Raw genomic sequence first — 25279 nt, forward strand, 5'->3', positions numbered from 1 at the left:
CTAGTTAGTGATCAAACCTCACAACATTGAAAATTATTGGGATAGCTGTTGCCATATTGTTCCTATTTTTATTTTATTTTCATTGCGTTTTTATTACATTATATTGTTTTTCTTTATTATTAGGTGGCTGTATCTATGGTGTGTAGATTTTAACAATGGTACTACTAATTGCTGTTTCTATTTTTATTACTGTTTGATCAGTTTTATTTTGTTGATGAATAATCTTAGATTGATGGATAATTGATTTGTTCACGATCTTCTGCTTCTGTTTTACCTCATACCAGGGAGCCTTTGTAAAACCTGGCCAGGGACAACAGAGGAAAAGTAGCCCTTGGCTAAATCTGGCATATTTAGAAGTTTTCCTTTCCTTTTAAAAAAAAAAAGAAGAAAGAAAATCTCTTTTCCTGTCAAATAAATAAATTTAAAGAAATAAAAGGAAAAAAAGATGTTAATGCCATCTAGGACCCGTGATCACTCCTCAAAAAGTTGCTGGAAAAAGAGAAAACGGCAAATTATGATAAATTCAGAGCACTAATACAGCATGAATGGACCCCCATCAGTCACAATATGCAGCATAGCAGAGAAAAGAATTGCTGAAATTTTGAAGAGGAAGGATCACAACTGTAAATATTAACTCTTTGAATAAATCTGATGATTTGACAATAAAAGGCTCTGAAACCTGTGAAACTCTTAAATGTTCTTAAATCGACCATGGAAACAGAGACCATTTAAAAGGTTGTTTTTTTTACACCAATTTTATAGTCACTATTTTTATATTATTTTATAATCAGTGAATCTCTCTAAGTTAATGTGATGTCCTGCCATAGAGAGAACAGCATACAATGGTTTTCATAGATATTATAAATTAATTTCCCTTAGTGATTAATAAAAAAAATGTTAATGACACATCTTCAGTGAGTTTTATCTCCATCGGCTGTGGTTTTATCACAATAATCAATCAAAACATCTTCTATTACTCTATGACAAACCTTTTTGTTGATGAAAGAAATGTGGTCTTTTGAAAAGGAGAATTGCATAGTTGCTTTCCATGAAAAAGAAATGTAAAAGTCACCATAACATTTATTTTGAATGCAGATTAACATATTTATCTTCGCTAATTCTATTTTGAATCTTGTAGTGCACTAGAATCTGTTATTTGTTATGAAAAGTAAAACTGATAGATACACAACCAGGAACACTTGAGTGTACAGTGCAGGCTGCAATATATAATTGTAAGACTTACAATTATATATTACAAATAAACGTTGAATGTAATGTTTGAAATGTGTAAATTATGTGGGGTATTAGGGGACTAATAAGAATATTAATAATAGCAGCGGTAGCTGTAATAATAATAGTAGAAGAATTCTTTACTTCATATTTCAGCACGTGTAGCGAATAAAGGGTAATTTATGGTTCCGCGTTACACCGACGCAGAAAATACGCCGTAGGCTGCGCGGCGTGCGCGTCGCCGCGTACCCTACGGCGTATGTTCTGCGTCGATTTAACGCAGAACCATAAATTAGGCTTAAGCTGCGCGATGGGATTTGTAGTTTTTAGGTAAGTGTTACGTCAGCGGAAGTGTTTTCTTGCAGCGTGAGCTACTGTAGGTCACATTGGTCCTGTTTTGTAATGTTTTGAGAGGTCCCACCACTATGGAGGCAACAAACATGGGTATTAAACATTTCTACACTCATAAATGTTTTTCATGGCCTAAAAATGATCTGGTATAATCTCAGTGTTCGCGCAGTAGCTAATGGTCTTTGTAGGCATCGTTGTGGTGATTCGTGTAGCTATTGGCAGCTTAGTTACCTTAGCTGAGTCAAGTCTGTCCCTTACTAGGCATAGTACATCGTGAATAAAGTTCGCAGTTATATACCCGACACATTAATGTATAGTGTAAGTTTAATTTGATAGTTTTGGTTAGCTATGAATTTGCATTAGGCATATGCATGGATGAATTGTGTTTCATACTAAAAGAAATGGGTATACATTAACCACGATGACTGATGGTGATCAGGCTGTGATGGTTTCCCTTTTTTCTTTGTCTTTTTTCTCTGCTTTCTCAGAAGAAATTCAATTGAGGCATGTGGAGACGGATGTTCTGATTCCCAAGATGATGAGGGAGAGAGCAAAGGAGCGCTGTGTGGAAAGAGTTGAAGGTGTGTGTGGCAGAATAAAAACACAAAAACAACATATCCTTTACCCTATACAGCCTATGTATGTATGTATGTATGTATGTATGTGTGTGTGTGTGCATATATATATATATATATATATATATATATATATATATATATATATATATATATATATATATATATATATATATACATACATACATACATACATGGTTTTATATCTATTAGATGAGGTACCTCCTCTTCTTGATGATAATGAGAACTGAGCTCACTGAGCTCATGGGGTTCATAGTTGAGTTATAGGGGAAATACTTTACCCCAAGGACATAGTACTTTTGAGATTACCTGAAACCTTGGGGTTGGTTCTAAGTTGTTAGTTTTGTACTGATGTATCTCTGCCTGTTTGTCTGAGTCATCCCAGGTTTAATATTCATTGTTCCCCCCCTTTAAAAATAACATTCAGGTTTCTGACATTCATACCTGCTTGAGTTAGCTGAGAGGAGACCGGTGCACCACAAGCTTTAATGGTTAAACCAGCTTCAAAATCAATGTGGAGAAATGACTCCAAAAGTGAGTCATTAAGTCAAAGTATTAAGTCAAAGCAATACATCACAAAGTTTCAAATCCATTGTACACTAAGACAAATAAAAAAGAAAGTAAACAATTTGTGTAATACAACTCCTTCACTGCTGTGACTGGCTTTTTGGCAGCTGCGTGACCAGCTGAGCAGCTTCAATGTACTAGTAAATAAAGTAGCACACTTAAACAAAAATGAATCCACACTGTATCTTACTGGATCTTTTTAAAACTGTTTAACTGTGATGGCATAAGGAAACCATTGCCTTATGAAAAACAATATCTAACATAAAACATCGCTATGTCTCAATATTTGAATGCGTATTGGAACACTTACTTTTTTATACTGTGGACAGTTTAAAATTGAAAACCATCTTTTTTTTCATCATGTTCAAATATCAGTTTCAATTTCGTTTGAGGGAATATTTGCTTACTTGTAGGAAGCATCAGCTCCCATCCCTGCTATCACCAAAAACCAGCCAAAGTAAGTTTGGATTTGTGTCCTGGTTGTCTCTTGTGACGACTATATGTCACTTTACAGAACAATTTGAAACATCAGTTACAGTGACACTAGGTCACTGAGCAAAATGACGCATGGTTGTGTTCTGTAGTAGCTTTATCTTTAGTCTGCTAGTTTTTGCTAGCTTTTGCTTTTGTTCCATTCAGAATTGGCAAGCTGATGCTTTTGTGTTTTGGATCCAAAGGTTTTGGTTGTGGTTGTTTCTCCAAGGCTCATATTTACCTTATAACACTGGACATCATGGCAGAAGCGAGTTAAGTAAGAGACTCAAGAAAGTAATGACGAAGGGCTATATATGAAAACCTATGCACAAGAGACCACACTAGTAAATCTTGGACAATATGTAAGACTGATGGGACCAAAGAGCTAAAATCCCTAAATTTGTGCTGCAGCGCATTTTAGAGCCTTTAACTGTTTAAAAATTATAATTTTCCATTTAGATACGTAAAAGCGAAAATGCATCATGTTATATATTATGTCTGTTATTTCCTGTGAGGACACGTCAGATTCTTCCATTACTGAGATGTTGATGAATTGATCATAAATGATTATTGTGTTAATACATGAGATGAGTGGGCATTCTAGTTTCATATGTGAAACCAAAAGCCTAAGAATTGGTTTAATCATGACCATGACTAATTATTAACTGAAGGAAAACATTTCAAGTTCAAAATACATTATATGTACTTTACAGCAGTACTAGTTATGTGAAGTGATGGTACCAGTATTAGGCTTACCCACTTATCTAATTTCTGCAAAGAAGACATTTTGAGTTTTCATATGTGGAAAAGCATGAGGCAGCATTATTAGGTCCAGAAACAAGTGTGTTCATGGAAGGACACATCTAAAACAAGCAGGACAGGGGGACACAATAGCACACACAAGATTTGGGGCTATTTGGCCCCCTGCTTTGGCCAGGGTATATGAAGACATTCAAAATACACGTTCATGTGTTTATTTTACTACACTTTTTATAAATGTATTTTGAAGTCTCTGTTTAGTGTTTACATGCAAATAAGCACACGTTTAGTGAGTTAATGCCTCACTTCTATTTTTAAGAAGTACCATTTCAGAAAATATTCATTGTGTGAAAAAATGTTGTCTTGAGGGATGCATAAATAGTATTCATTTGGTCAATTCTAATTCCAATCTGATTTTCTTAAAGGTGTGAACGGAGTCACAAGATAGTGTTCTCATAGCGTGGAACAAGATTGTCCACTGTAGCCACCCCTAAAGAGAAATGCTCAATGACATTTTTTTTAACCTGCTGATACTGATTTCAGTGGACCGATATATTTTCTAAAATAAATAATCAGTTGCATATAACAAAAAAGTGAACAATAACAAAGGCGCATGGTTGTGTTCTGTAGTAGCTTTATCTTTATTCTCCTAGTTTTTGCTATCTTGGTACCATCCATTATTGGCAAGATGATGCTTTTGTGTTATGGATCTAACCCAAACTGTTTTGGTTGTTTTTTCTCCAAGCCTCATATTTACCTTATAGGTTGTTCAGATTGCTGTTTTTTGGTTTTCAGTACTCTTTTCTTCAGAAAGTTCTTCCTAACTCTGTTGCAGAAGTTCCAATAAATGTGTGATACGTGTAGGTTACTTTCCTTTCACACTTCTGTCCAGTTCATCCCAAACAAACTTGATGGGGTTTACGTTTGGAGGCTGAGCTGGCCACTTTATGTTATCAAACTTACTAAGGTGGATCTGGCATAGCTTGCACTCATGTTTTGGATCATTGTGATGATGTAGGATGAACCTCTGACCAACTATACCAGAGGGAACTGCACGGTGCTGCAGAATGCCGTTTTGGTTCAGGGCGCCTCTCACCCTGCACTGTCACTGATGCCGGATCAAGCGAAACCATCATGCTCTCTCCTCCATGGTTGACAGTTGATGTCACACACTGATGTGTCATTCTGAATTGTACATTATTAGTTCAGCACATAGCTTCGTGCAATTCATGCTACTAATTAACTGGATTTGAAAATCTTGAATTTCAATTTATAAAAAATAAAACATTAAAATATGGGTTTTCTAAAACTTTTGACCGGTAATGATTTATATGTATATTTATTTTTTAACAGCATTTCCTTTATAGTTCTTCTCATTTAACGTTTGTACTTTTAATATGTGTTTTCTCCGCTACCCACTGCTGTTTGCACCTGCTTCCCGAGCCCTCTTGAATACTCAGACGTGAAGGCAGCCCCCGTTGGCACGGCAGCAGTTACCAGTTCATCTGCAGGCCAACGGCAGCTGCAGCTTTGCTCTTGCACCCCACTCGACTGCAGCAACACATCAGCCCGATAGTGACTCGGTTATGTGGTTTATGTCAAATCTGACGATGGCCCGTGCGGGCCAGCGTGCGTTGCTCACACGGGGAGGGAGAGCGCACATGCAGGCTGAGGTGATGGGACAGACGGTGGCTGCGTGTTGGTGGAAACCCCCCTCACATTACAAGCTTCTCGTCCCACTCGTTTTCACACCTTTTCCTCCGCCCTCTCATGTTGTTTGTGTCTGCGCAGGGTTTTACAAAGAAAAGTGAAAAACAGAATCAACAAGTATGCTTTCCTGTGTGATCTGTCTTGCATATATCCTCTTATTCACCGCACAGTTGTGTATTGTGAACTCGGGTAGATCAGACAGACGAATGCTGTTGACCTGTACAGATCACTTTTCTTCCCACTGCGCTGATGATTTGTTTCAGTTTTTTTATCTCATGTCATTCAGAGACGATTCGACCTGAATATTCAATTAAAACCTCCTATTTTATTAGTTATTACTTTTCATATTTACTACTTGCATGTCTTTGGTTTAAATTGAGTATATAGGACTGTCTCAGAAAAGTAGAATATTGTGATAAAGTTCTTTATTTTCTGTAATGCAATTAAAAAAAAAACAAAAATGTCATCCATTCTGGATTCATTACAAATCAACTGAAATATTGCAAGCCTTTTATTATTTTAATATTGCTGATTATGGCTTACAGTTTAAGATTAAGATTCACAGAATATTCAAATTTTTTGAGATAGGATATTTGAGTTTTCTTAAGCTGTAACCCATGATAAGCAATATTAAAATAATAAAAGGCTTGCAATATTTCAGTTGATTTGTAATAAATCCAGCTTTGCTTAACGGAAAATAAAGGACTTTATCACAATATTCAAATTTTCTGAGACAGTCCTGTATTAGGTCTGTTTGAGTGCCCAAATTGTTATTGTAGTTCAGAAAAAAGCAAATTTTTTACTTTTAGGTTGGTGTTTGTTGTTTAAAAATATGTTGATCCTGCTTTAAATCCGGAGTTTTCTTATTTTTGTTCATATATATATATATATATATATATATATATATATATTTATAAGTGGGTCCCACTTCACTTTTTAAATGGGCATGCATCTCGCTTCTGCTTTCCACAAGCAGCTGTACTAAACTTCTGTATTTAAAATTGGTAAAGCAATAAGCCTAAAGTAAAGGTGCCACTGTACTTCTCTTTTGAACAGCGTGTTTTGGTGGAGCTGCTGTGCAGTCATAAAGGCAACCCTCTGCAGTCTCTATTAATACCATGGGACAGGGACGAGGAGTTTGTTGATTAGATTAGTTGCACTCTTCTGCTTCTCTAAATTGGTTTCGCTGTTAGTTTTTTTTTTTTCGGCATCTGCATGCTGATGAAAGTGTCTGTGTGATATCCATACTGATGCCGCCGATAAATGCAATTATGTCAGTTGTTTGAGAGGGAACATGATCCGGCAGTGGTTTGCTTTGAGAACGAGCTCGCTAACAAGGTGAAGACTCCGTCTTCAACACCTCGTTTGCAATAAGGACCTCACACATTGAACATGGCGTAACGCCACAAGCTGTGACGTGGTGTTGTTGACGTATCCTTGCAGAATGTCTTTTTGTGATATCTAAAGTAATATTCACAAGGTTTTGTGTTAACCTCAGTCTTACAGCTTATAACCTAGTGGTACTGGGAGTACAGTCATCTAATCAGCTGTACCGGTGTAATCCAAAGACATGTGAGGCCATCTGCCTTGACGGCTAAAGAGACAATGATCCAACCCACACCAGTAAATCTACATCTGAATGGCTGAAATATTTAAAGAATCAGTTTAGAAATGGTCTTGTCAAAGAAAAAGTACAAAAAACAGAGCAAATGTGTAAAAACCTCAATTAAAAGAAGCGCTGATGTACCGAAGACAGGGTCAAAAGTCCACCACAGGAGTTTTGTTCTTTTTTGGTCTCAATTTCTATTTGCTTAAATCTATGATCGGATGGCCCTTTTTCTTTTTTTGGAACATACAATAGATAAAAAGAGGGAATTCAATGTTAGGGGTTACAGTGAAACCGAGGTTTTGAGTTAATTGGGTAAACGATGGTTCTAGATCAGCACACGTCAGCCCAGTTGAAAAAAATGTCAGAATTTGGACCGAGTGGTCGACACAATCTTCAAGACTTATTTAAATGTTTCTCACTCGTTCTTCCTCTTCTCCATCTCCATCCAGCTTTTAACCACTGCTGCAAAGAATCGGGTTTCTTGATGGCGTTTAAGTGCCGAGAGCAGAATTCGGCCCTGAAAGAATGTCTGACAATTCAGTGAGTATTTTGCACTTTCTCCGCATCAGTCACACTGTAAGGTGTTGCAGCTCATTCACAGGCTCGCCGGGTTTTTTTCTCTCCCCATCATTAACTGTTGCCTGTGAAGTTTCAGTTGTCTCTAAAACCACGTGATTTCTGTCACAGTCATGATGCTGTACCTTTTTGTTTCCCCCAGCTACCGGGATCCAGCTTTCTTTGAAGAGTGTAAACAACAATACATTCGAGAGAAACTGGAATTTGAAAGGACCGGGATCCCGGCCAAGAACAGGAAACAGAAACTTCCAGCGAGCATGTAAAGAAGAACATGGGAAGAAAGTGTGTTTTAAGATGTGCGGACTTGGACTCCAACTCACCCAAGCTACATGATGGCAATATGCCTAAATCCATTAGAGCTACCAGCTGATGCATTTTATTTAAATGTGTGGAATCACTTTACATGATTTTGATGCTCAAATGTTGCTAGGAAAAATACATGCTCAACTTTCAGTCTGTGTGAAAACTTTAACATGTCACAAGTGTTTCTTTTGAATGATTTTTCAGTAACTTTAATGAATCAGCTTTGTTGTCATAGCAGGAATGGTCGAACCACCCTGCAGCGACGCGTAGAAAATTGCTTTAAGTGTTCAGGTTGTTCTGCTGCGGTTGTTCTGCGGCGGCCAATCACGAGTCTGCTTTCTGTTTTGGTTGGAAAATTTTCTGCTGAAGAAGTCGTGATTTTTGTGACACTGTAAATAATTTCCACTCAGTAGCAAAAAATAAAAACAGAACATTGGTATGAATGTGTTTTAATTTAAATGAATGTTAAATATAAGCTTCAGATTAACACTAGCTAAAACTTCAGGCAAGTGTCTTACGTAAATGTTTGGATTTTAGCTTACTCTTGAAAAATGGGATTTAAAGTGAAATTATGTGCATGCTTGGTGTACTTGACATTTATACGGTCTAGTGCATTCAGACTGATAAAATGGCTAATCAAATGATTAACTTTTATTGGCTTCAGTTGTGATGTAACTTTTATTTTTTACTACAGTATCTTCAGTACAGAACAGCTATATTCATTTAATTTAAATTAATAAAGCTAAACTAGTTATATGCTTCTACATCATAAAGTTTTTATGAGGGTTTTTCTAGAATGATAAAATGCTTTGTAAAATATAAATTAAAAGCAAACTAGTGATTCCATAATTTAAAGCACTTATGAGAGAAAACTGCTTAAAGATATCAAGTTAAGTTTCAGAAGACAAAATCGGATCTTCATCATTTTCTGAATGATTGAGTTAATCCTCTTTTACATCATCAAGTGTCCATAAGATGAAGAGCTTCAGGAACCTGAAGGAATCTCTATGTATCAGTCAGGGGTGATGATGGTTGCTGATGGGAATCACTGTGAACACAGGAACATGTAAGGAGTCAGTTAAAACCTGCTCAATGGCAAGTTAAAAGATTAAGTTAAAGATTATCTCAGAATTCGACATCCTTGCAAGTTTATGATAAGGAGAAATTGTGCAATCTTCAGAGAAATAGTGAAAAAGCCAAGACCTACATCACAGACTGAACCGTTTTTGCAGAGTTTCATCATAACAAATTACCTGACTTCTAGACTAATGTCTTTTAAACAGACTAAACCAAGTGGAGATGTTTGCTCAAAAAGGCACATATTCAGAGGAAACCAAACTCAGCATATCAGCATGAATACCTCATACCAACAGGTAAGCGTGGTGGTGAAGGGGTGGCAAATTAACTTATTTCCCACCATTCAATTACCATGAACTCATTGAGAGTTATTCTAGAGTGACATGAAAGAGCTAAACCCTGAGTGAAGTTAAAGCCAAAGCACACCAGCAAATCTACTAGAATGACTGAAAAGGAAAAGAATCATGGTGTTGTAATTCTCTCGTCAAGGTTCAGATCTCAATCTGACTGAAATGTTGTGCAAGGAAATTAACGAGCTGTGCATAAGTGACTGTGCGAGTTCATGAAGAGCAGTGGTCTTAAAGTCTTCCACAGTGATGTGGGACTGATACACTATGGAGAAAACAATTTGAGTTATTGACAGTGGTTCTGCGAGATACTGAATTATATATGTGTTCCTAGTTTTTTAACACACTGCTTCTGGTTTTAACATTGATACTGTCTAATACATCGAATTGTTTATGTGAGGTTGTATTCATGTGATTTTTACTGAACTTTTTTTTTTGTTTTGTTTCCAAAAAAGAAATCTATTTGGACAGTGAGTTCAAACAGTTTTTTTTCCTTCTTTTTAATAGGAAGTACCTACATGGTAACCATAGTAACAATTCTTTAAAAGCTAAGGAACGTAATTTTTTGATAATTTCCTTCGCCATATTAAACTACAGAGCATTCTTTATAAACAGTAGTACCATCTCACGGTTCCTTGCAGCTGCAGTCACCCTATTATTTTCCATAAAAAAGAAGATGGGGACCCGTGTAAAGTGGCCCGTAGTGCTTAGTAGTTAATGCTGTTGTCTCTCAGGTAGAAGGTTCCTGGTCACAGCAACCACCGTAACTGCATAGCTGTTATTACTGTTGTCTTAACAGGTATTCCCAATTTCAAAAAAATCTTTTAGATTTATATGCCAATGCCAGTTGGGATGTGTGTGGTGTAGTGTGTACAGCTGGTTGCCAGCTCAATCCTCAGCTCCAAGTATGTCCCTGTCCATGACACCAAACCCTACACTGCCCACGTTGCCCTAGATTCCCGTAGTGACCCTCCCAAGCCTGGACCGACAGGAAGGGTTGTGTCAAGAAAGGTATCTGAGATAAAACCTAAACCAAATCAGTACGTGGAGCACAATGATTCACTGTAGTAACCCTTATGTAGGGAAGTCAAAATAGAATAGCTGTTTCTATGCTAAAGCCAGCTGACGTGGGACCAAGAGCAACCCACAGTTGGTACCTTTCATTCATTTATTTTATCATATTTACAAACAGTCCGAAGTGCAGTAAAGTCTAAAATATAATCCATATCTACTGTACATTGCATTTTGGTTTGCAAATTGCTTACAGAAGTATGAATCTACTGTTGCAAAATAACATTTCTTTTAAATTAGGAACAGATTGTTCACAGTTATGAAACAACAAAATGGAAAGTAAACAAGGAAAAAAAAATACAACAGCAACTATCCGCCTTTATGCTTTCTGCACCATTTGTCAAGTTCACATTTTTTTAAAACTTAATCCATTGTTTTCTCATCACCATTACAGACATCTCCTAAGAGAGGCCTTGGTGCAAGGGGAAGAAAAACAAAAACAAAGTATATAGTTGACAGTGCAAACCATGTTTGGCAACGTACTAAAGCCCACCATACACATTTATACAGATATGCACATTCTGTTTATTTTTATAGTCTTACATATATGCTTTTGTACAACCTTCATTTTAGACTCACTTGAAAGTAAAAAATTAACTAAAGAAAACCCAAAAAACTTTGTAAAAATTATCTCTCTTTCTTTCTCTCTCTCTCTCTAGTTAACAGCGAGGTTAAAATAAGTTCAGTGCAGAGTTTGGGAATGGGTTTCACTTTTCAAAATATTCACAAACCTTTGCAGTTTTATCAGGTTTTAAAAATACGAGGGAGTGTACGGGAGCTAACGCGAGTCCTTTAATGTAAATGTCCCAGTCAACATCTGGCCATAGACAACTGTACCTCTATTGTATGACTGAGTTAAGAAAGAAATAATAATAAAAAAAGACAATGTTTGACAAAATATCTGGGAAAAAAAAGGAATATGTGAGAAGTGGCAGATTTAAGGAAGCTTGCATGAGTTGTGAAATCATGAATCTCTGTTTTCTGGTGCAGGTAACATTTTTAGATTGCCAATATCTGTCCAACACTGCAATCTCCATAAACATCCAAATAAATACATCAATCTCCAAAGTGATGCAGTATACAAAGTTTTTGGTGCAAAATAACAAAGATTTAAATTTGGTAATATTTGAAAACTGAAACAAAAAACAAATAAACTACACTCATGATACAGATACTGAATGCCTGTCTCCATAACAACACAAAAAGACAAAATTCCAAGTCCCTAAACCCAGAAATGTCCCACAAATGATCATGGGACAAACATGGGGCTATATAACGTGTATACTTTACAGTGATCCAACTTAAAAAGACTTCCATTAAGGAGGTACAATTATACAAATTATACTTCTATGCTGTGGATCAAGTGATCCTTGGCCACAATATATGAGGAAAGACACCCTTTGAGCTCTGTTGGGTTTATACAGACTCAGGCAGGCCTAAGATGCCCACACATGGATCTGCATACACAGGCACACACTTATATGTGCATAAAAAGACACATACACATTTAGAAAGGATTTCAATCTTTGAGGGTCTCTCATCAGATCTCTCTCTGCAGGTCTATATGTTCAGTGATGCAGTGTGCAGAGATGGCAAAAGAATGATTTGACTGTATTTACCTCAAAAAAAGACCACATCAGGCCTTGATTCGTTCCTACAACCAGCAGGTCCATTGGAGCTCACCACTAATGAGTGGTTTAATCAACTTAAGGCAGGTTAGGTGGTAGCTATGTGGCAGAGTTGGAGAGTTCACCCATTCCTCCGTTTGTTTCTTTTCCACCCCGTTATTAATCATTAATTCTCCTTTCAAAGTTTCTGTTAATAGGGCTTGACCCAATCTGTACTGGAAGGGTTGTGACTGCTGTTTCCCATGGAGGAAGAGGAGTTGGACGCAGCTGCGTGTCCCTCCCAGAAAGTGGCATCACTGGGCTTGGGGGGGCTGGGGAAGGAGTGGGAGCTGTCATCCAGCGAGGCCTGGTTCAGGGGAGGCGGGGGCAGCACGACAGTGTGGAGGTCCCTCCCAGCCAGCACGTCTCCTGAACTATCCTGAGAGGGCCAGGGTCCGTTGTACCAGCAGTCCTCCCTCAGCCCGTCCGGCAGCAGCGTGCCCGGGGGGCCGCTGACGGGGGGGCAGGGCCGCCCGGAGCAGGAGGGGAGCGGTGGGGCGCTGGGCGGGTGTGGACCTGACACCCGAGGGACTGGGAGGTTGTTGTTCTTTTCAATGTCGTCCAAACACTGGATTGGGACATTTGAGGCAGCTGGAGACAGAGAAGGAGAGAGAGAGAGAGATGGAGAGGACGGGCGGTGAGAGACAAAAAACAGGACAGAGGAAGGAAGGATCAGAGTGAAAAACAATCACAAGGTGGTTGCAGTTTTACTATGAGAAGCATAAGTGGCAGCTCTGTGTCTGTTGACAGTTTTAAAACACAAAGTACATATTTATACAACTACTCTCTATTCAGAGTAGGGCTGGGTATCGATTCAAATGTCAAGAATCGATTCGATTCCAATTCTTAATATTCAGAATCGATTATCATGATTCGATTCGATTCGATCCAATTCGATATTGATTTGGCTTAGTGTTATTTAAAATGTTTTTGGAGCTGTTGCCTGAATTATATGACTGTAAAATAACTAGTGAAATAATACATTTCACAATAATTATTGTGAAATAACTAAGAAATAAATAACTCAAACAGGCCTTTCAATATCCATTTAAAGTGCAAAAAAGAAAGAAATTGCAACAGTTCATGCAGTAAACAAATCATTTTAGCTTATCTAATTTATTCTGTCACCACGCACACATATTGCCATGAAGCACCTGGCATTTTTCAGAAGTGTCATGACAAACTGTGTGTCCGATTACTGGGATTAAAGTTCACCTGGCGAAAATGGAGAAAGAAAAAAAAAAAATCGATCTTTAGACATAAGAATCGATTTTTAGGAATTAATATGAGAATCGATTTAGAATCGGAAAATCGATTTTTTCAACACAGGCCTAATTCAGAGCAGTGAACTGGAGCCTCTTTTAAAATATAAAAATAATATTTGACAAGGATTGACCACCCTGATGTAAATTTCAACCGCTGTCACTCGTCCAAGTCATGGTAACACCCTGCAGACACAGTTTGACTGAGCCAGATTTATCGACAAATGAAAAACAAAGCCTATTCTTCCTCACATGATTATGATGTTTTTAAATATACCTGACCCAAAGTTGAGGCTCTCTGTCCACCTCTGAGACGGTGGATACTACCTGGTGGCATCATCTCCTACAATCCAAATCAATCCTTCAAAATCATTTTTTATTTTTGTTTTTTGGAGCTGAAAGAGGTCAACACAACAATTAAATATTGGTTTCTAAAGACATTTTAATATTATCCATTTGATCTTTTAATTGACATAAAACCTGACAACATGCAGGAGGTTCATATTGTAGAATAAAAATTGCACCATGTAAATTGCATGTGAATCCCTTCAAATAATGATTTGGTTTTATATAAAGCCCCATCAAACAAACCTCTCTGCATTATTTGCACATAATGCACATCCACACATAAATCAAATGTCCCAATCTCACACACATCATTGCTTTGATATCAAATACCCATCTTGGGCTGTATTAAAGTTTAAATGACAGCTCCTGCTTTAGGTATTTTTTTTTCCCTCCAAAGACATTCTAGACATTATCTATGCATCCATCTTTCCCCGCGATGCTTCCCATGAGTTGGTCTCCCGAGTCCAAGATTTGAATAAAAGTGATTCCAAAGGAGGAAGATTAGAAGAATACAAATGCAGAGAATGACTGAATAAACACATTGAACACACTCCTCCCCCTCTTTCTCGTTGTTCTCCTTTCTTTTGCCTTTCCATAATTCACTTTCTGCGTTATCCTTGCCACAGGATTACTCTCTTATTCAATGGAATAAAAAGGCCAACATCTATTTTCTTGCCATATTTCACTTTAATTTTCACCTCATGTTCTTGTTTTCTGATGATCAACAACAGAAATCACAGCTCGCATCCAACAGTGCTGCGGAAAAAAGGGATCGGAGGAAAAACCCTTTCAAGATGTCCATTATAAAAAGTGTTGGATAGGTAAAATATCCACAGTCTTAATAAAAACCTCATACAAAGTGCAACTTGGAGCCGCGGGAGGCATCTTTGTATTGAACTTTTTCTTTTCTTTTTTTTTCAGATCACAAAGAAGCAGCCGTTTGTTTAGTTTCTGTTCAGCAAAGTTTGACTTCTAGCTGTTGTACTTCAAAGATCCAGGTTCAATTTACTGATTTTACAATGTAAAATTAATTCTACATCTTTACTTCTTTAGTATGGCTATGAAAAAAAATCCTGTAACTACTTAAAGATGATTGCAAAGTATGGTTAACTTCAGCTTGTATTATTCCTTGTCACAGCCATCAGAAGTTGTGTTCATTTCCTTCTGTTCCAGAATACCTCTTTTCATTTTAAGGTTTTATGTATCAGGACATAAAAGAAACAAAAAAACATTATCTAGTCCATTACAGCTCTTAAAATGAAGTAAACACAACCTCAGATGAGCAACAGCATATGACACTGCATCATTATTCAGTCAACAACCACAACCAAAAAGCATAATAAGTGGATGTGGAAAACTAACTACACAAAATGACTCAGACATTAGCAGTAAAAATAATCCCTGTCTGTGTGATATTATCAGTCTCTCACATTGTTTTGAAAGAATTATGGGACACTTTTCTTCACAGTGCTGTTTCAGTTGACTGAGATATTAACTGATACGCAGCTCTTTCAAGGTTCCATCTCAACCTTTCAACTGGACCATTGTAACACATTGTTTCTCTTCTTCTTCAGGCTTTCTGGTGTAGATTTGCTGGCGTGCTTGGGATTAAGGTCGTCTTAACTCGGTATGGCCTTATAACCCTTCTTAAGGCGTTTTTAGATTAGATCCTGCTATTGTCGCTGGATGACGATGTGCAATATAAACGCAAGGCGTGTGATTCGCCACCCCGGGCCTGAAGGTGAGTTGTGGGGAGGGGAGGCGATATCTGCATCACATAATGTAATCTGTGTGGGCGTGTACAATGACGTATTGTCCTTACATCAGCAGATTCATTACGCTGTCAGTTAGGTGTAATTTTCAGAACGAGGATGGATCGACATCGATATGAGCGTTTTTTGGCCGAGTTTTGCTTCTTGCAAAGCCCTGCTTTGTCATCTTTGTGTGCAGTTGTTCAAATAATGGACCATCCTTTCTGTTTCCGGACATACGCCAGTTTATGGCGTCCTCGGTTTCGAGGCTGAGCAGCTTGTAGATCTCCTTGTCTCCCCAGTTATTCATCTTGCCAATATAGGCCCTACCTGTGACGTCCTGCTGCGGTTGCTACTCTCAACAGCTGTTTCCTTATTTTATATAATAATAACTATAAATAAATTAACAACACTCCCTTTTGCTTACATTAGACCTGACCCTCGGGTCAGATCTGCATGTTAAACGCGTGGCATCCAGTACTGGAGTTGAGGGCGGATGAGGGGGGATGGCATCCCCCCCTGAAATAAAAACGGTCCAAATCATCCCCCCTGTAAAACTGCCATCCCCCCTTTCCTTGTCATTTCATCAATGCATGTGGTATTACTGCTATTTCAACATTTAGAGTCATCACCAGAAAAATAACCCCAGAAAAATAACTTATTTGACAATTTTCACCTGTTTCAAGTAAATTTTCACTTGAAATAAGTAGAAAGATCTGCCAGTGGGACAAGATTTATCTTCTTATTACAAGCAAAAAAATCTTGTTCCACTGATTGTTTTACTTTTAATTTTAAGTGAAAATCTACTTTAAACAGGGGAAAATTGTTGTTTTTTTTCCAGTGATGATGTTGTTTTAAGTGTAATGAGATTTTTTTTTAACTAAAATTAGACATTTTAACTAGAAATGAGACAAATATTCTTGTTAAGATTTTGAGTTTTTGCAGTGATCCATTTTACTTATCCTGTGAAGGACAGAGTCATATTGATAAGTTCAGAAAACTGTTTTTTTATTGTTGTGTTTTGATGTATTTGATATAAACCCAGTGGATATTTAAAGCTTACAGAAGGCTGCATTTAACTGCTGCTATGTCATTCCTGCAGTATTTCTGAAGGTGTTTTGGTCAGTGCTATTATTTGTAATATATTATATTATTTGTAATCAGCACAAATTATCTGTCCCCATATGATAAAATCCACCATCCCCCCTGATTCTTTTTACAACTCGAGTACTGGTGGCATCCACCAATGTGGTGGATTGATGGGACAGAACAATCATTTCTCCAAGAGCACTGCCTTCGTCTTTCCTCCTTGGCATTGTGTTAACTCACACCTGAACATTTCAGATCAACAAATTATCAAAACATCTGCTTTTACAGAGGAACTCGCATTCCCTCTGTAAAACCAAACATTTATTGATAATCAGTTAATCAAATGCATTTGATGAACAACATCTGACCTCTTACTTGTAATTCTAACAAAAGCAGTTGGGTGTACTTAGCTTTTGTTAAATAAATAATGGCACAATAACAGCACATTCTAGAGGCCTTTGGTTTTGTCCCTCCAACCTAGACTGCAAGGCTGCATTTGGATTTAGTGTGGTGTCATGTGGACACCAGGTGTAATGTGGTGTAAAAGGCAGCAGAGCTGTGACTTACTGCTCACACTGAAATAAAAATTCAGCATAGACTGGTGTGGATAAAAATACATACAAACCTTGACATTATCCTGAGCTAATTCTGTGCATGTCTCACCTTGTCTTGTCTCATTGATCACGGGCCTGAGTTTCCTAATCAGGCTTGTTTGCTGCTTCATCTCGGAATGGAGACGGGTGAACTCATTACACAAAGCTGTGTATGTATGCTGCATGGTGTTTTCCCTACAGAAAAAACAAGAACAAGTTTAAATCATATTGTCGTGTTGGATCATCTCCATACCAGACATTCTCCTTCTTTTGAATAGGAATGTCCTCTTAAAACTCAAGGAATTTTCACTTTCACACGTGTGCTAAAAGCTGAGGTGACACCTAATGAATGGATTTGATCAAAATGTGTTGGAAGCCTAATCCACTTACCAAATTATTCCTGGAGAGGCCTCCTGCTGGAGTGCCCTCTTTGAGAGAACTGCATTTCTGTTAAATGACTTGTTCCACTGCTGACATATTTAACACCATCACTGACTGAGCTGCGGTTGAGCATAATCACATTGCAGCATAATTCACATTATCAAAGCTCATCTTATCTGAATTTCACAGACCCTGGGCGAGGAAAAAAAAATAGTTCAGCTTACAAAAATGATTTTATGCTAAAGTGCACCTGTAGTTTTAATGGTAAGCCATCCAGCTACATTTAACATGTATGAAATAACAAATACAAATGAAGGTGTTACTTAAAGATGACAACACCTACAAACTTTCCTATCAACACCTTATGCAAAGATGAAACATCTCATCAATGCCTAATCACTTGTCAATGCTCTAATGTAGCCTTTGCTTGAAAAAGCAACAAACCTGGAAATAAAGGCCCCAAAGAAAGACTGGGGGAGTTTTGTCTATCAAACAACAATAAACTACATTAGTAAACCACAAATTACACTTTCTTCAGCGAATATAAGGAGATGCTAATCTTACAGGGGGCAGCCACATGGAGGGCAGGATGTGGACACCAAAACACAGAACTGAAATTTTAAATGATTTCTATGGAGCGTTGCTTTTTAGGTCTATCTGCCACTGATCTTGTATAATGCTCTGTTGCTTTAGACGGTATATGCATGTCATAGACTGTCTACAAAGTGCAGATGTGTTAAGCTGTACCCTCCTCTAGTGGCTAAACAGGACAAGTACAATTCATATTTATCTTTTTTGGAACCATCCTGACGTTCATCAGAGGCTGATGACTGTGTTGCACCAGTTCAACAAAGAAATCAGACAAACTTCCAAGTTGCTTCATCCAAAGTATAAAACAGTAAAGTTGCATGGCAGCAGAAATATAGGTAGATGAGGTTTTCTGTCTGCATTTATGAAGTAAAAAGTGCAATGTCTTCAGGTTTTAACATGGGCTGTATTAAACAAATGAAAATAATGTTTTTTTGTCATTTCCTTCAGTTGATCTTACTACCACGTTGTCCTGTGAAAATGTACTTGAAGTAATCAATCAATCAAAGCAACACAATAGACTTTTCAATCTATAACATTTGTTCCAATTCAGGTTTTGACATTTTTTTGTTGTAACATAAGTGATAGTAAGACACTGAAGTGTTGCCATTTTTCATCAATATTCATAAAATTACTATACCTTTCATTATACTTTGTGTCACAGGTCTGGTCCAAGTCCGGTCCGTTAAGGCCATGAGGTTCCCCCTACGACAGAGTTTAGTTAAGAAAATAAAGAGTGGAGGTACTTTCTAAAGTTCTAAGTGTTTCCATAACTATTACTCATCTGATTAAGTAATTTTATTTCAGTAACTAATTATTACTTTGTCTTGATCTCCTACTTTCCTCCCCTACTCTGTTTCCATCTGTTAGATTCTCTCACTAAACCCCAACACCCCTCAACTAAGCTCCTATTTCTTTGTTATGCCACATATCTAAAAGAATCTGCTGTTTTCTCCTCCTTTCTTCCAAATCTTTCCCTGTCCAGTGCTTTCTTCCCATCTTCACTTACTGTGCTTCTTTCCAGCAGCCGACTGTTCTCCAGTGTCACCCTCTCTACCTCCTCTTGCAGTTTGTGGATCTGGATCTCAGTGTTGACCATTTCTACCTGCCAGTAGTCCTGAGGGCTGTTCAGGCTCTTCATCACTGGGCAAACACAGAAAAATAAAATCAAAATATAACAAATAAGTTTTAGTCTAAAAAAAAAAAAAAAACTGGTACAAATGACATAATATTAAAATAACTTTACTGGGAGTGATTTAAAGATCGACATCACATATAATCTGACACTATTAAATCAAGTATTACAATATAATATGAAAAGGAAAAATATGATATGACAGAGTTGGAGGGAATGATACTTGGATGCTTTAACAGTAACAGGAGTAAACATTGTGTCACAGGAAATTGTATTTTAAGTGTTAGGAATTAAAAGGGCTTCTTTATTATTTGCACTGATGAATTAATGTCCACTGATAGTAAGGCTGAGGAGTCTTTTTTGCTTACAGTAGAAAGGTTTCTCAACGATTTAAATATCCCGGGAGTGGCATTCACGATAAGTGTTGGTCCAATTCTCTAAAATGCTAAGTGAACAAGCTTCAGTGCTTCTATCATTATCAAAAGAATGCTTTATGAAAAAAGGAGATCATGTCGTGAGGCTGCTGCACACAAAGCAACATTTGATTATTGTCACATGGTCGCACTAATTGTAATGCATGTAGATAAACAGAAGGACATGAGTTAATGACAGCTGCTCTTCTTTCGTTTATTATCAGTGTTGTGGATTCATTTTATATCCGGGATTAAAGCATGCGTTAGGTAAAGTACCAAATCAGCTTTTAGTTCAATACTTTTGGATACATTTGTTGTTTCAACGCATCATGGGAGTTTAGTTAAGGTGTGCGGGGGTTCCCATCGTCTTTCCACAATCCTCAAAAGTTCCTCCTACCAACTTATAACATAATGTTTTCTGATGAGGTCAAAGAAAAGTGTGAAGGAAAAGATAGTTTTTTATTTTATTAATTTATATTTACTGTAACCAAGTTTGCTATGTTCCATTGTAGTCTGAACACAGTACAAATGTAATTTGTTTCGTTTCATGTTACTGATGGGAGGAGACTGCCGAGCTCAGAAACGTCAGACTTGCTTCAATAGATTATGTGACTGAAGACATCATCAAATTGAGGAGCAAAGGCCACAGGGTGGGACTCAAACCTGACTGCAGCCTCTAGACGTAGGCTGCCAATCAGATATAATAGTATATGTAATACGTGTATATATACATATATATGTACTTTTTCAAAAGGCACATAAAAGGCATCTAAAGTGTTGTATGACTTGTCTTTTCATAAAACAGCTTACATTTTTGACGCAGTGTTGAGCATTTCCTTTAGCTGTTACACAAGGGTAGAAATCAGGGTTGTGTGCTCTACCTGTACCTTGGCTGGTCTCCAACTCCGTCCTTAGCTGAAGCAGCTCCAACTCTTTCGCTTGGAGCTGCTCAGTCAGCAACCTTTCACTCTCACTCTTCTCCTTTTTCTGACAAAGAAAAATAAGAAAATGAACCAAGGGGATGATAGAGAAAGGAGGAGTCAGCATCCAGTGCATTAAAAACTAAATCTCTTAGTCACATGTCTAAGCATGACAGCTCAACACTATCACATGCTCTGTGTTCCTACAGTATAAAATGAATATTACACCAGAAGAATTGATTAAGAGAAAATACAAGTAAACTATTCTCTGTAAATGTATAATGTTTGAGATCTTTGTGCCTGGATGTAGTGTTAGTTTTGTGAAAGTTTAAATCTACAAGTAAACAGACCAGCTTGTTAAGCTCCAACTGTAGATCCTCCTTCTCCATGTAGATTCCTCGGTAAGCACTAAAAGCCTTGTTCACATACTGAGGACCCTCTGATGGAGGAGCTTCAGGTCTGAAGAGCTAAAAAGAAGAAATATTAAAAAAAAGGTCCAGAGAAGAAGAATTAATTTAATTTACATACACTGTAGAATGATGTTGCTCTCCTCTGAACATTTATCATCTTGCTGAGCTGGTAACCTTTTTAAACATGCGCTGATAAATTTGTACCACATTTTCAGTTGAGCTGATCATCTTTATTAAGGCCTTTACTGCCGAAAACAACTATTTTTCTATGTTGTTTTTGTATTTTAAATCCACTTAAGGGATCCCTCCAATCTGCTTTAGCAGAGCTCTAATACATTGTTGGGTAAAGTCATATGTCCTTCTCTTTTTAACAGAAAGAGGAAATGTATTTCTCATTGTTTTACAACATGACTATAAGTCAACAATTCTAATTAGGCAGACATTTAAATTTCTAACTGACAATTACAAGGTGCATAATGCCAAATGTGCTAATTTTTCTCTGAAAATTTTGAATTTATCCATATTTTTAATGCCTTTCCCCCAATCTTACTCCATAGCTCCTAAACCTGTCTAGATATTTACTACTACTACTGTCATTTAGCAGACGCTTTTATCCAAAGCGACTTACATATGAGAGAACAACACAAGCACAAAAATCTATTTATCCAACATAATTAACAGTGTGTCATTTTACTTCATTCTCCTTAATCAATCACTTCTTTGTCTCACACATTCTCGTCTTCCTGATCCTCTCCTCTTTTTCCATCCATACCTTGTCCTCTAGCTGCTTAACCCTTTTCCTCAGCAAGGTATTCTCTCGCTCCGTGTCTCTGAGCCTCTTCTTGATGTCCTCATAGGCCGTGACCAGTGCAAAATGGGAGGCAACAGATTCGTCACCGGCACACACTGATACAGGGCTTTCACCAGCGGCTGTGTATGCAGTCTCATGTTTGAGGATGCAAATGTCATCGTCCACTGCCAGGGGCTCCATGCCTGCACAGGCCTAAACTGCAGCAGAGAGACCTGTGGATTGCAATTAAAGTTTCAGTTATTTCTACAGCAATGACTATTTTTTTTAAACATGAAATAAATAGTATTAATTAAAACTTTAAGAAATAATTAATATTTCTTCTTATAAACCTGTAATTCCCATAAAAGCCCTATTGGTGCAGAATGATTTTCTAAATTGTCTAAGACAGGAATTTTGCTTATTCACCGGTACAGATTAGAAAATGAATCTGACTTTAATGCCCTATCCTCATTATATGAACTGACCAAGAAAAATGAAATCAGTTTAGAATAGAATAGAATAGAATAGAATAGAAAGCCTTTATTATCATTATACTAGTACAATGAGATTAGGCAGCAGCTCCATAAAAAGTGCACACATGCAAAGACTATGTAAACAAGTACTGTAAACAACAAAATGAAAAACAGGAAACATAAATATATATATATACACTATAAAAAAAAAGAGTGAATGAGAGGATAAAATGCACATGAATGGATGGAAGGATATTGCACTTGAAAGGATGGACGAGTATTGCACATAGATAAGTAAGGAATATTGCAAATTATGGATAGAAAATATAAAATATTGCAGGAATATAGCTCTTAGCTTTCCCAGACTAAAGGTCCCTGGACTTTCCCCTGTTGAGAGCAGCTCAGTACCAGACCCGTAGTGGATGATGATGTCAGCGTGCAATGATGCAGCAAACACAGAGGGGGCAAGTTTAACACAGGAACTCTTCTCATTTGGATAAATAAGTGTTAGCATGATAAATGGCCAGGGTGTTGGAGCAACGATGTGAAGACAAAACACAAACTGGGAGCTGCTGACTGTAATGCACGAAGCCGGACCAGAAAAGCAGAGCGACATCAACAACTAGTGAAAGCGAAAGTCAATGTGACTGAAAACGTGAGGAGAAGTGCGACGTCATTTTGGTGAGACTTCCTTCTCGGAAACAGGAGAGATAAATGGGTAATAGGGCATTCACGGCCGAGGTGGGACATTTATCAAACACAGACAACCACAAGCAGTCATAATCATTAAGTAAACAATCAATGAATCTCGCCTGTGTGCCATGCTAACGCTGTGATTTTAGCTTCAGAGAAACAGAAACTATTGCTCAGACAGTCCCAGAATATGTTGCAGAAATGAATGCTGCGATGAATAACCCAATCCCGAGACGCTGCAATATAAAAAACAAATAATATAGAACAATAAGCTATGGTAATTGAAAAATGGAGCTGTTATGATAACAGCTAGCTAAGCTGGGCTACCGTCTCCAGGCTAGGTGAAGGAAATATTAGTCGACTCTTTTTCCACACTTGACTTCCACTAACCGTGTGAGATGCTTTCCTCAATTAGGTATCAAATGGCCGCATGGGATTACCATTTGTACACGGTGTGTGTGGGGGGGAAAGACCCGTTTCCTGGGGGGAAAAACAAAGGAGACGAAGCTGGACGAGTGTCTGGTCCGAGCTGACAGGTGAGAAAACAAAAACTTCCGGGAGTCACTTGAAGGCTGAAGCCCTTTCAAAGTAAAAGCACACGCGGTAAGGATGATTTATGGTTCCGCGTCACACCAACGCAGAGGCTACGCCGTATGCTACGTGGTAACCTACGGCGTAGGCTCTGCGTCGATTTAACGCGGAACCATAAATCAGGCTGTAGTTGTGACGTCAGCACGTGTCGGCGTCTGTCTGTTTTGACTGATCAGCTGCTTTTTCTGATTAAATACAAGTTTCTCTGTTTGGGTAATATTACTCGCTTAAGCAGTGTCCTCCATCCTGTGAGTACTCCTCAACAATACCTGCCTTTTAAACTATCAGTGGCAATGTTTTAATAGAGCTCGTGACGATTTATTTATTATTTCATAATGAAAAAAAGTCGTTCGTTTTTTTTCTGACAGCGAAACACGTTAGTGTTCAGAAAAACAAACGACTTTTTTCATGTTATATAAATATATACATACTACTTTTGTTTAAATGATCTTGAAGATCCAGTAAAGTACTTATATAAGTACTTTGAATTAAAATAAGTAAAGTACTTATATAAGTACTTTACTTTAAGTAACTCAGTAAAGTAAAGCTGGCTGCCTGGCTGCTCATTGGCATTATATTATATTACATTATATTATTAATCACCAGCAAAAACTGGACTATGACTCGATGTCCTCTCTTTTTGTTTTTTTGTTTGTTTGTTTGTTTGTTTTAGGTTGAATAAACGTCCTCACCTTGGAAATAATGACTAAAGTAAAAGTATACTCTTTACTAAACCCACTTAATTTCAGTAACGAGTTGCATTTGGGTTAAGAAAAAAAAAGATACCCATTGATACAAAAAAGATAAAAGAAAAAAGATACAAAAAAAATAAAAAATAAATACAAATACAATAATAATAATAAATAAATACATACATAAAAAAAAAATAATAATAAAAAATAAAGTCACTAAATGGGTTGGCACCAAAATACATCTCAGACCTCCTACATGTTTACACTCCCTCGAGGTCTTTGAGGTTTCTACTCAGTCGCGTCTTGTCGTTCCCAAAACTAGGCAAAAAACCAGGGGCGACCGTGCTTTTTCAGCAATAGCCCCTAAACTTTGGAACAAGCTACCTCCCCACATCAAAATGGCCCCCACACCCGAAATTTTTAAATCTCGTCTTAAAACTTTTTATTCTTTGGCTTTTAATCCAGCGTGAGAGTTGTGTGGTCTCTGTCCTGTCTTTTATGTTTAGGAATCACTGGTTGTTGTCTGTCTGGTGTGTTTTTATTTCGTGGTTTTATGTGCTCTTATCTATTTTACTGTGTTTTTAGTTTTTATTATTTTATTATGTCTTGCTTTACTCATTGTGCAGCACTTTGGTAACCTTGTTGTTTTTAAAATGTGCTATATAAATAAAGTGGATTGGATTGGAATAAATAAAATAATAAAAAATACAACAAAAAAACCCTTTGACTGAATATACTTCAGTTACATAGGAGTAAAACTAATACAAATGTATTTTAATTAAATGTTCATTATTTGAAATTATATGCTAGTTT

At 37.3% G+C, this 25279-nt stretch overlaps 2 protein-coding genes across 4 annotated transcripts; one reads left to right on the forward strand and one right to left on the reverse strand.

Moving 5' to 3' along the window:
* Nucleotides 1-1572: 1572 nt before the first annotated feature.
* Nucleotides 1573-8545, forward strand: cmc1 (C-x(9)-C motif containing 1). Of its 2 annotated transcripts, none has more exons than XM_061716387.1 (4): nt 1573-1674; nt 2070-2162; nt 7746-7836; nt 8015-8545. In XM_061716387.1, exons 1-4 carry the CDS (start codon nt 1656-1658, stop codon nt 8133-8135), a joined length of 324 nt encoding a protein of 107 aa, XP_061572371.1. In that variant the 5' UTR covers nt 1573-1655; the 3' UTR covers nt 8136-8545. The 2 variants fall into 2 exon arrangements, with proteins under 2 accessions (XP_061572371.1, XP_061572372.1); XM_061716388.1 differs by having other exon boundaries at nt 1580-1674; nt 2073-2162.
* A 3036-nt stretch (nt 8546-11581) lies between these two features.
* On the reverse strand, nt 11582-23712 carry azi2 (5-azacytidine induced 2). Of its 2 annotated transcripts, none has more exons than XM_061716385.1 (8): nt 23574-23712; nt 22000-22250; nt 21168-21284; nt 20785-20884; nt 19359-19492; nt 18990-19054; nt 17451-17575; nt 11582-12928 (listed from the first exon to the last, which is right to left on the reverse strand). In XM_061716385.1, the coding sequence occupies exons 2-8, from the start codon at nt 22216-22218 to the stop codon at nt 12489-12491; spliced, it is 1200 nt and encodes a 399-aa protein (XP_061572369.1). In that variant the 5' UTR covers nt 22219-22250; nt 23574-23712; the 3' UTR covers nt 11582-12488. The 2 variants fall into 2 exon arrangements, with proteins under 2 accessions (XP_061572369.1, XP_061572368.1); XM_061716384.1 differs by having other exon boundaries at nt 20779-20884.
* Nucleotides 23713-25279: the final 1567 nt, after the last annotated feature.

This window comes from Cololabis saira, chromosome 3 (assembly GCF_033807715.1).
Source record: "Cololabis saira isolate AMF1-May2022 chromosome 3, fColSai1.1, whole genome shotgun sequence".
Classification (NCBI taxonomy): domain Eukaryota; kingdom Metazoa; phylum Chordata; class Actinopteri; order Beloniformes; family Belonidae; genus Cololabis; species Cololabis saira.

Excerpts from the sequence above, each read along its gene's own strand:
- azi2 (XM_061716384.1), bottom strand. The coding sequence starts at position 22,218 with ATGGAGCCCCTGGCAGTGGACGATGACATTTGCATCCTCAAACATGAG. Across the intron at positions 19,055-19,358 it reads GGCTGCTGGAAAGAAGCACA|GGGGAACCTCATGGCCTTAA; the intron begins GTAAGTGAAGAT and ends ACTCTGTCGTAG. Across the intron at positions 12,929-17,450 it reads GATCAATGAGACAAGACAAG|CTGCCTCAAATGTCCCAATC; the intron begins GTGAGACATGCA and ends CTCTGTCTCCAG.
- cmc1 (XM_061716387.1), top strand. Across the intron at positions 2,163-7,745 it reads CTGTGTGGAAAGAGTTGAAG|CTTTTAACCACTGCTGCAAA; the intron begins GTGTGTGTGGCA and ends ATCTCCATCCAG. Across the intron at positions 7,837-8,014 it reads AAAGAATGTCTGACAATTCA|CTACCGGGATCCAGCTTTCT; the intron begins GTGAGTATTTTG and ends TGTTTCCCCCAG.